At 38.7% G+C, this 12,060-nt stretch overlaps 1 protein-coding gene across 1 annotated transcript in view; it reads right to left on the bottom strand.

The window, feature by feature from the left end:
• Nucleotides 1–326: 326 nt before the first annotated feature.
• The window catches only part of LOC149162309 (expansin-A16-like), an 81,302-nt gene continuing 69,568 nt past the window's right edge, over nt 327–12,060 (bottom strand). The window contains exons 2-4 of the mRNA XM_089435153.1: nt 1,165–1,234; nt 744–1,062; nt 327–640 (exon numbers count right to left, since the gene is read on the bottom strand). Coding sequence (XP_089291279.1) covers nt 337–640; nt 744–1,062; nt 1,165–1,234 — 693 coding nt within the window. The 3' untranslated portion in view covers nt 327–336. The remainder of the gene's footprint in view (nt 641–743; nt 1,063–1,164; nt 1,235–12,060) is intronic.

The raw sequence follows: 12,060 nt of genomic DNA, 5'->3' as shown, positions 1-12,060 counted from the left end.
TAAAAACAACTCCTATAATAAATAATAATAAATAATAATGGAAAACGTTTAGTCCAAACACCATTTTCAAATTCTGAGATATATATTGTATTGAACGCAGAGCCATTGGCGGTTCACTTCTTTTAAAAACGAACATTTGCTTGTAACGTTCTTACACAAACGAACATTTAACCGAACACATACCATAGCACACTATCGCATATATCGATATGGACTCTTTTTGAGCGGGTGGCGGCATGGAACGCACCTCTGCCCTACCAACTATCTAGACAAAACTATATATATATATATATATATATATATATATATTTCCACGTAGCCCTAGCCGTACCGCTTCTAGAATTGATTTCCTTGGAAGGTCTGTCCAAATTGCCAGTCGGAGGGAGCCACGTTGTACGAAGTAACCGTTCGGCCACCGCTAGAGGTGACTTGGAAGGAGAGAGCTTGGCCCTTGAGATTGGTATTGCACTGCCAGTTCTGCCCCCAGTTCCTTCTCAGAGACACCCACCCGGTATTCGACCCCTTCACCTTCACGTTTGCCACCGCGCCGTCTCCGCCGACATTGGTAATGAGGATGAGGTAGAAGTAGTAGTTGCCATTAATGGTGAACCTCATTCCTCCTCCTTTCACACACGCCACTATGCAAACAATCATCATAATGTTACCTTATAATCATTTAACCTTTCAAAACTTAGGCGTAGATTTCTACAGAATTAAAGCAGAGAAAGTTGAATATATTATACCTTCTGTATTGGATTGGCACGATTCCAGCCTTCCAGATGGCGAGATGTTGGAATGCAGGCATGGACATGTCGAAGTGCTCTCGGGGAGGATTGCACCATCCGCCATTGTCGCTGGGGTGGGCGTAATTGGGGGGGCAGAAATTGGTAGCGGTGACCACAATAGAAGGGCTGCCTGGCAGACACCATTTGGGTTCATCCACACATTTTATCTCGAAGCACGCGCCGCAGGATGCCCCATTGTTGAAGAGAGCAGTGCTTAGAGCAGCAGTGTTGGTCCCATAGCATTGACTGTATAAGTTGCCGTAACCACAGGCACCCTCTGCAACATTAAACACATTCATATCAATAAAAAATAATCATGGAGAGCTTATCAGCTAATTAATGATGAATTAAAAGAATAAGAACCGGAAATGGTTAGTACCCATGGTTCCCGCAGCATCTGCACCTCCATAGAAAGTAGCATGAGCATACTTCCAACCGCCATTGAGATCCTGAGAAGCAACTAAGGTATTAGCGATGAATATGATAGAGACTGCTGCTAAGGTATTAGCGATGAAGCAACTAAGGTATTAGCGATGAATTTGATAGAGACTGCGGCCGTTGGACCATTGAGCATCTTCTCCCCTTCCGAACCCATGAACCGACGGGGCACAAACTCATCCGCTCTATCGAACGGCTTTGGATCCTTGGTGGGAAAAGGCATGAAGAGTCTCTCATCGCCAGCAGAAGAGTCTTATTGCCAGCAGGGAGTCTCTGCGAAGAGTTTCATTGCCAGGGGAAGAGTCTCATCGCCAGCAGAGTAGGTCTGGCCTTTCATGACCCATTACCATGAGAAAAAAACTATTTTTCTATGAAAAACAGATTAAACTAATGGCAGAAAACACCCCAATCATCTAACACACAAAATCAATGGCTCAGGATTGCACACGTCACATTTTAGGGATGTCTTTCTCAGAGGGAACGCCTTACGGCGTAATAAATGATTTCATAAACCAATACAATGTTATTTTTTATATATATAAAAAAAGACTACCATTAATACATGAGAGCGTCATATTATTACTTCTCCATCATCTTTTTTTACATTTCAAAAAAATATAAAATATTATTATTTATTGATCATCCAATCTATAAAAATAAACCACAATATACAAAATTTCAAGTGAAGTTTCTTTCCTTGCATCACCACCTACACACTTAAAAAAATATAGTAATATAAAAGAATATCGAAACACTATGCTAATTCAAAGTATTAAATTTATAAATAACATGCTAGATACCTATGCCTACAATATATTTAATACAAAAGAATCTTAAAATCGCTAATTCAAAGTATTAAAAATATGAATAACATGGTAGATAAGCTATGCCTACAATATATTTAATACAAAAAAATCTTAAAATCTGAGCATTCCAAATTAAAGATCAATTCTACATTGCAATCTTATCCTACTCTATTGTAAGCTTGGTAGGACTACATTTTCATCATGTCCAACTTCTCACCTCATTTGGGGGAATAGCACAAGATTTGAACCCAAGACTTTTAGTTGAGTGAGACTTCATTTCCATAGCGATTGCCAATTGAATTACCCCAAACAAACTTCATACTTGCAATTTTGAAATTAAGAATGAAATTAAAATATTTTATACGGAAACTATGTTTACACTGTGTACCTTACATTTCACTTAAAGTGTCTGAGCCAGTGATGTATAGTTTTGCCACGTATTAAAAAAAATAATAAATTCAATGTATTGAAAAAGTATGATGAATTCAATGTATTGAAAAAGTCAATACCATGCACTATTTCAAACGCCATTCAGTTTGATTGGAAATTCATAACGATAATGCACTAGGCCAATGATTAAGTTTTAGTGCATGGTCATTCACATCCTTCACATGATATGGTTATACTATGGTGTGGCCATGCACTAAGTCAATGATGGGGGCTTAGAGCATGGCCATTCACATGATATGGTTATACAATGGCATGAGGAATTCATCGGAATTTCCTGCCGCTTCTAACGATCGGAGGAACAAGCCCTGAGATACCATCGCCATTCATCACATCGCCTCTGCCTTTGATATTGATTGCCTCCATCATCAATTAGATCACATTTAAGATATACAATGTATACATATTATGTATGCATAATACTCATAATGAATGCGTCATTTGAATTCTAAATTTGAATTATAAAACCCGCCTAAACAAAAATTGGAAATTTTGTAGAAATTTTGAATAATATAACACTTATTCACAGAGATTATCCTGATTATACACTATTTGTGGAATGCATGCATAATACATAACCTCCTCTACTATTGATCATCAATTTGCAGTATTTAGAAACAATCGCATGTGCACATTGAAGCATCAATCACACATATCAACACAGTATATCACGGGGAAAGCATACAGTTGAAAACCCCCAACTATCTGTATATTAAATTGATTGAGAAAATGTAACAATACATAGTACAATACTCCTCGCAAGTACTCAATACTATCTCCACCTGTTACACACAAACTAGCTCAGATCTGAATCAATCACAGGTTCAAATCTCCTCCGCTACTTGCCTGCCTCCACTGCGCAATCCTGCATGAGAATAGATGAGAATGGCTGATCCAAACTCGTATTTCTCTTGGCTGAACCACACAATCCTCATTGGCAATACTCAATCCATTGATTGTGCGAATCTCATGCACAGCTATAGTCACAACTGACAGCTGTCTTGCCCTTTCAATCACCTCTAACACTTGTCTCCACTGAACTGTCCAGGCACTGGGTTAACTGATGAATTCTTTAGTTGCTTTATGAGTTAATAATTAGTGAATTAATTAATAATTAATTCACATCACTCATCACTAGTGTATTCATCAGTTAGACTAAATACAACTAGTTCAACTAAGTCAAACTAAACACAACTCCATCAACTCCTCAATCAACTCCACCAAACTCAGTCACTTGAGTTCTAACTGAAGTCCATCATGCAATAGCTCAACTAACCCATAAGAAAAGCGTATTTCCTTCTGGCAGCTGCATGTGCCACATCCGTAGCTCGAACTGAAGTGCTCCAAGAGGATAAGATAATGTTTATAGTCCAAATATTATTAAGAGCTAATAATATTCGACTGTTCTATATTTAGACTAGCAGTCTAAAAATAGACTCCGCCCATATGTCTAAAAATAGAAGTCCATCTATTTTTACCAACATGACCAATCATCCACAAATAGCATCCTGCAACTCATAGACCATGATCCATATGTCTAAAAATAGACATAGTCTAAAAATAGACTTTGCGCCAAAAATAGCCTGCGGGCCCACTTAGTGAAGGCAACTTCTTTTCACTAAGCTCCATCATCTTGTTGCATTTTCAACACTCCCTCTCAACAAGATATGGATTATCTGCAACCCCTATCCTGCAACTCTGGAATGTTCTGCATGCAACACATTTGCCCGGTCCACTTGCTCCAACAATACTTGGAACAAAAACACTCCCAACTGAACACTCTATTGGGCTAGGAACATACTCTGATGCTGAAGCTCTACCTGCTACTGACAAGTGCTCCCTCTCTGCAATCTGTGCTACTGCAACATCTCCATGCATCTTGCACCATTGCACACCTCTCTGTGCCACCTAGCACTGTGCAAAACACTTGTGCCTCTCGCATTGCTGCAACCTGCTAGCTATGCGTTGTCCTGGGATTCCCTGCACTGTTGCTCTCTCTGCCGCTCCATCTGCATCTGTCTCTACCCAATCAGTTAGTTCCTGCTACTCCACATCGGGGCTCTCGTAGCAGGGTCTCATCCAAGAGGTTGGGTACCTCAAGGATCCTGCCCCTCCTCCTTGGGATGATCAATCCACATCACCCCACCTCCTACCGGGAGGTATGGCTGCATGCGATCCCTCAGTCCACCTGGCTCGAAGTTTCCCCCTACTGGAGGTCTCTGTATGAGTAGATGTCTCTACTCGATCTCCTCTCAGCTTCACTTGTTGTGGCTGCTCCACAACCTCCTGAAGCTGCTGCACCAATCGTGGCTCCTCCACAATCGTCTGAGACTTCTTCTAGCTCTGCATGTTGAGAGGTAATATACGCTCCCTCTCAACCACCAAGTCTCCATCAGTTGCCTCGCTGCTCAAGGCTTTGCATGCATCTTGAACCTCAAGAGCATACAGGTTCTTGACCCGTGAACCAATCTGCTTCACCTGTCTAGTGATGATGTGTCTAAGGAAAACCTTTCCCTTACTGAAGACTACATCATAGCCTTTGTCTTCCAGCATCGCGATCGACACCAAGTTTCTCTTCAGTCCTGGTACATACTTGACATTGATCAAGGTAAGGCGAGCTCCATGCTCCCTCTGAAAAATAATCGTGCCTACACCTGAGACACTATACTTCTCATCATTACCCATCGCTATGAGTATCTAGAGATCATTCTCCTCCAAAGTACTGAACAAACTCTTGTCACCGGTCATGTGGAAAGAAGCTCCACTTTCAAGAAACCAACCACTTCCCACCATGGATGAAACCATGCATGCGAAGAGTGTGAAATCTAACTCAAACTGTGAAGCATGTGCCTTACCTTCAGATCCCTTCTTGGATTTCCTCCGTGGACAATTTGCAGCATAATGGCCCACCTCATGACAACGAAAGCATCGCACTTTCGATTTTTCAACCTTCTTCCCATCATTGGAAGAACTGGATTCGGAAAGAGAAACCTTCTCCTTCCCCTTCTTTGCTTTGGCAGCCAAAGCGCAATTTTCTTCATCAGATGCCTTTGATGAAGATCCGTCCCTGGTATTCTGCCTGATCTCCTCTTGCACAAGATCCAACCAAAGTCTCTCCCATCCTGGCAATTTCTCCCGACCATTGACAGAGTCCTGATAGGAATGCCAACTCTTCGGAAGACCAAGGAGAGCCAAGCTCACCAAGTCCTCATCATCGACAGTCACCCCCACACTTCCCAGCTCATCCCGACATTGGGTGAACTTCGTGAGATACTTGGGCATACTGTCTCCATTCTCACACTTAATGTTTCTGAGTTTATCCTTGAGTGCCAACTTCCTCTGGTCACTCTTGCTTTGGAATAAATCTGTCAATGCTTTCCACATCAAGTATGGAGAAGTCTTTCCATGCAGGCTGGATATAATGTGATCCTTCACGCCCTCCAACAGAATCCTTCGACACTTTGCTGTCTTCTTTTGCCAAGCATCAACGCGAGCAGCATTAGTAGGCTTTGGGACCTCAGCCTCTATGAACTCCTTCAACCCATTGTCATATAACACCGCCTCCATCCTGTCTTTCCATGCAATATAATTCGAGCTGCCTTCAAGGGAATACACCAATCGCAATCCGTTGAAATACATTTAAACTTTGACACCAAGAAAACACTGCTGCAAATTCGAATTCCACCAGATCAAAAATCAACCGCTTCTGATCTAAAATTCGTGAGAACAAAGTATTTCTCTTACATAGATTGATTGTATGGGCTTTTACCAGATATCTCACCTTCCAAAAGAAGGATGAATCCAGAGGTTACCTGGCCCGATTACAGACTCTGCCTGAAGAAATAAAATGTAATCACTTTCTGAATAATAGATCTAATGATCAACTTCCCTCTGATACCATGTAGAAATTTTGAATAATATAACACTTATTCACAGAGATTATCCTGATTATACACTATTTACGGAATGCATGCATAATACATAACCTCCTCTACTATTGATCATCAATTTGCAGTATTCAGAAACAATCGCATGCGCACATTGAAGCATCAATCACACATATCAACACAGTATATCATGGGGAAAGCATACAGCTGAAAACCCCCAACTATCTATATATTATATTGATTGAGAACATGTAACAATACATAGTACAATACTCCTCACAAGTACTTAGTACTATCTCCACCTGTTACACACAAACTAGCTCAGATCTGAATCAATCACAGGTTCAAATCTCCTCCGCTGCTTTCCTACCTCCACTGCGTAATCCTGCATGAGAATAGATGAGAATGGCTGATCCAAACTCGTATTTCCCTTGGCTGAACCACGCAATCCTCATTGGCAATACTCAATCCATTGATTGTGCAAATCTCATGCACAGCTATAGTCACAACTGACAGCTGTCTTGCCCTTTCACTCACCTCTAACACTTGTCTCCACTGAATTGTCCATGCACTGAGTTAACTGATGTATTCTTTAGTTGCTTTATGAGTTAATATTTAGTGAATTAATTAATAATTAATTCACATCACTCATCACTAGTGTATTCTGCAGTTAGACTAAATACAACTAGTTCAACTAAGTCAAACTGAACACAACTCCATCAACTCCTCAATCAACTCCACCAAACTCAATCACTTGAGTTCTAACTGAAGTCCATCATGCAATAGCTCAAATAACCCATAAGAAAAGCATATTTCCTTCTGGCAGTTGCATGTGCCACATCCGTAGCTTGAACTGAAGTGCTCCAAGAGGATAAGATAATGTTTATAGTCCAAATATTATTAAAAGCTAATAATATTCGACTGTTCTATATTTAGACTGGCAGTCTAAAAATAGACTCCGCCCATATGTCTAAAAATAGAAGTCCATCTATTTTTACCAACATGACCAATCATCCACAAATAGCATCCTGCAACTCATAGACCATGATCCATATGTCTAAAAATAGACATAGTCTAAAAATAGACTTTGCGCCAAAAATAGCCTGCGGGCCCACTTAGTGAAGACAACTTCTTTTCACTAAGCTCCATCATCTTGTTGCATTTTCAACAAATATGAATTTCGAATTCCAAAATGGGTGAATGAGTTTAATCTATGGATTTTTAGGTTCCATAATTCTATAAACTATGCACAGGGACACACATACACCTTATAACAATGGAGGAATGATTTATTTTCTTTATTCAATTGAATTTGATTAAATATTTCACTTTGATTTTGGAATTTAATCCTTTGATAAAAGAAAAATGGCAGTAGATAAATTAAGGAGTGGTGGTGCATAAATTAGTTAAAGAAGCCCTCGGCAATATTGGTCTATGTTCAAATCCTAATTACATCCATGCACTTCCCAACATAAGTGAGCTCTGCATATTAAACCCTACAATGGAAAATATTTGTTTTATTTGTTCAAAGCTTTTAGTTTTGTGAATTTTCTGTGTTATACCTTTAGGTGTTATCTCCTACATGTTTCAGGTTTGTCACCTAGGCACCAACTTTGTGCTAGGGTTCACAGGCTGCCATCTTGGTTCTCTATTTTATCATAGTGGTAAGAAAATTAACAGTATGGTGAGACCTTCCTCTGGAAGAGGCACCAAGACATGGGATGACCTGGGTCAAGGTCATCATGCAGGGATTCAGTGTGGTGGTAGTCAGCCCTAACCACGCCCTTCTCACGGTCGAGGTCATAGAATGACTTACGGGCTCCTTCATGAGGTAGCCCAGGCCTATTAGATAGGCACTCAACCTCAAGGTCGATATCTTATCTCTGGGTGGGAAGTGGACTTGAACCGACAAGAAGCTCAAGAAAATTTAGATACTAAGTAATGGTTGGAGTTAGATCTCCTCCCAGTACAAACAGACTGTTTACCTGTATTGGCTAATGAAAAAAATTGTAGCAAGAGCCCTGTCCCCTCCCGCAACTGCTTTGGCTAAGACAAGCCCTATTCTTCCATAATTTCATAAATAATTTTAGCTTATCCAGTTTCAAATCCAACAACAAAATACCCACTTTAGCCGTATTGAAAAGCATATTTTGTGTTTCCCTCAAACATAGTTACTTGGCTCGAGTGCGAAAGATCTAGCTCCTATAGACTCTGCTGATGATTAGTAGTATATTTAGTGAGTATGTTCTTCTATTTTTGTTAAGTACAAATGCAGGATAGGTACAAAATGATATTATGTATTAGACATTTAGATATTAGACAAGGATACTCAGACATACATAGCTTTAAAAGACCATCTTAAACTATTTTTCTTTTGGTTAGCTTATATTGCGGTAAAGTGGTCAAAAAATTTGGTTTCCCATTAGGTAGATTGAGGCCACCTTACCACCTGATCATGGATGTAATCTTCCCTTTTTGATGAATGAAGAAGGTCCTACCAAAATTATAAAAAAAATCATTGTTCAATTCTAAATCATTTGAAATAGAAATTAAAAAATCAATCTAATTTCATATTTAAAAAATCAAGCACTCTATTTTAATTAGCCCACTTTCACTGATTTTGATTCTCTCCTTTCTCTCCTTTCTGGGTGGCTACTAATGTCATGTTGGGACACACAATTAAAGCTTTGAGTGGGCACTTCACAATCCCTTAATTTTAAATTTGAAATATTGCATATCCACTTGCTTTCTTCATCTGACCCACCCTCACATGCATATCTTTGCTTGCTTCAATGTTCTGCGTGGGGGAGAATTATATTATACTAGTAAAAAATTAGAGGAAGGCATACCACGATCAACCCAAATTGAATGAGTGGCTCATGGAATAGGTAGATTATTTAATCACTCCCTAGGACCACGCTGTGTTTGTCAAAACTCTTGTGGAGTTGCTACCTAGAAGGGACATATGCATATGTAAGTCGTCCAGGGCCCCGAGCCCGCCACTAGCTCCCCATTGTGAAGATCGACTAGCTCCCCACTCATTTGAAAGACGACTGGATCTATACGGATATTTCATGCACTAAATTCGAGAGAAATATCAACAATCTAGCAAACCAGTCGGATGTGTCATCGCGAAAGTTATTTTACCGTGTGGAGAACATAGTCACTCGGTATGCAGATAACCCAATTCCATGTGTGAAGCTTGTGACGAATCATATCAAAATTTATGGGAGACTCTTCATTTCTCAAGTTTTCAAAAGAGGCCTCACCCATTGGTTGCAGATATTGTCTTCTGAATTTCCTATAAACCGATTTTCCTAGAAACCAATCTGTGAAACTCATCTTGAATACAATGAGAGATCACAAGTAAATTTGGAATTATTATATGCACCAAGAATCGAGTGTAGGAGGAGTATCTTTAAGAAAGGTATTAAACGACAGAGACGAACATAACTTCTCATCATCAAGGAAGAGTATGCTTGTTATTTTTCTGGGGAGGAACTGTTATTGGGGATAATTCTAAAAGTAGTTAATTATTATCTTCATACTTGGAAGTTCCAATGTCAAAATGAGACTCTTGACCTCATATTTTAAATGTGGGTACATTGTCTAGAAAAAATAGCACAATGATTCTTTCGAGAATCATGGCAGACTGTTCAAAAGTGACAACAATGTAAATGATTAGTTATCTAGGTAAATCTATTTTAACTGTTAATTAGTTTTCTAACGAGAAGAAGTTATGTAACAAAATAACCCATATTAATTGGGATTGTCTGAGAGGCTTGTAAATAAGGAGAATAATATTTAATTAATAATATTTCCAATCCCTTTCCCTGTGTAGGTTTCCTTGACACACTATGAAGGTTTTACCACGTAAAATTTTTGTTAGTTTGTATGTGATTTTTAGTTTCCTATATTTCTGCATTTCCTTCTTGTTTGTAAATTAATGACTCCAAAACCAACAAGTCATATCAAAGCCTATGTGCTGAGTTAGACTCTGTGTAAAGGGCGAAAGGAAGAGTGTGAATTGAGCTTGGGAAGTTTTTCGAGCATCAAACTGTGGTGACAGTCATAACCGTGACTATTCTGTGCAGCCCATAATCCGTCATTCATTTGAGGGAGCTTGCCGAGACCATTGTGCATGAGTCTGTTTTTTAGAAGAAACTGCAGTCATAAGCCACCATTGACTTTTAGTCACGCAGAGAGAAAGGAAAAGTGCATAAGCATATGTCTCAAGCTGTTTGAATTTTTCCAGAGAGAAATAAGTCCAAGTTGCTGTCGCCGTCAAGGAGATTTTCGGTTCCGCTGGAGAGTAAGGGAACTGCCACACCATTCCAAATTTTTAAAACGCTGAGCCACTAAGTCTGTTAGAGAGGATAGGAAAAAGACCCTGCTCGTTGAGAAATGAAATCACATTTTTCCAGAGGAGGTCGGTTCAATAAGATGAGAGCAATAGAGAGCCCCCTGTTTGAAGCCGAGCTTTCATTTTAAGTAAATTCGAGTGTTTTCTTTCTTTGACAATAGAAACAAAGATAATTTTTTATTGAAGTAGGGAAATTATGAACTAAGGATGAGTACGGTTTATTAAAAAAAGAGGAAGAAGGAATTTTTTATTTTTATTTTGTTTTTTATTTTTTATTAATTTATTAATTAATTAATTTAATTTTATTAGTATTATTATTATTTTTTTTCTAAAATTTTGAATTGAAAAGGATACAAAAGAAATTGGAATATGGTTTGAAATATACCCTGAAAATTTATTAAAGGGGGAATATAATCATAATTTTTTTGTTGTTGTAAGAAATCAGAGGAAATCAAATTTAGAGAAACCCTAGTTGAAAGAAGAAAGTGAACTAATAAACCCTAGAAGGAAAATCTAGAAGCATAATTTTATTAACCCTATAGGAAGAAATGGAAAAAATGACGAATGTTAAATTTGAGGTGGAAAAGTTCACCGGCAAGAACAATTTTTCTTTATGGAAACTAAAAGTTAGGGATTTGCTTGTGCAACAAGGGTTGCACAAAGCATTAGACGGGGTGAAGAAGAAACCTGCTGGCATGACATATTTGGACTGGGAGGACTTGGATGCTTGAGCTCTCAGTACCATTAGGTTGTGCCTGGCGGATGGATTTATTTTCAATATTGTTGAAGAAACATCGACATCAATTTTATGGGAAAAATTGAAAATGTTGTATATGATCAAATATTTAGCAAAGAAAATTTATCTAAAAAGGCAATTGTATAGTCTTCAAATGAAGGAGGTTAAAAAAATTGCAGAACATTTAAATGTTTTTAATACATTTATTTGCTAATTATCAGAAATGGAAGTTAAATTTAAGGAAGAAGACAAATATATCACCCTGTTATGTTCTGTCCCTTAGTCATGGGACCACTTTGTAACTTCTATCAGTTTTTGCACAACTGGTTCTTTGGAATTTGATATAGTTGTGGGAGCTCTGTTATCTGAAGAAGTATGGAGGAAGTCTATTATTGAAACCTCTGAACTAGAGGCCATGGTAGTCAGAGGCTGGTTAAAGGAAAGAGGGAAGAAAGAAAGGAGTTCTTCTAGATCAAAATCAAATGGTAAAAAGTGTAAAGCCAAATGTTGGTACTGCAACAAAATTGGACACCTCAAGAAAGACTATTGGAAACAAAAGGAGTCTGAAAACCCAAAGAAGGAAGAAAATCAAGTTGAG

The sequence above is a fragment of the Pinus tabuliformis genome, chromosome 5_2 (assembly GCF_031772625.1).
Source record: "Pinus tabuliformis cultivar Carrire ecotype Pingquan chromosome 5_2, CPIR1, whole genome shotgun sequence".
NCBI lineage: Eukaryota > Viridiplantae > Streptophyta > Pinopsida > Pinales > Pinaceae > Pinus > Pinus tabuliformis.
This window is presented reverse-complemented; position numbering and strand designations above follow the sequence as displayed.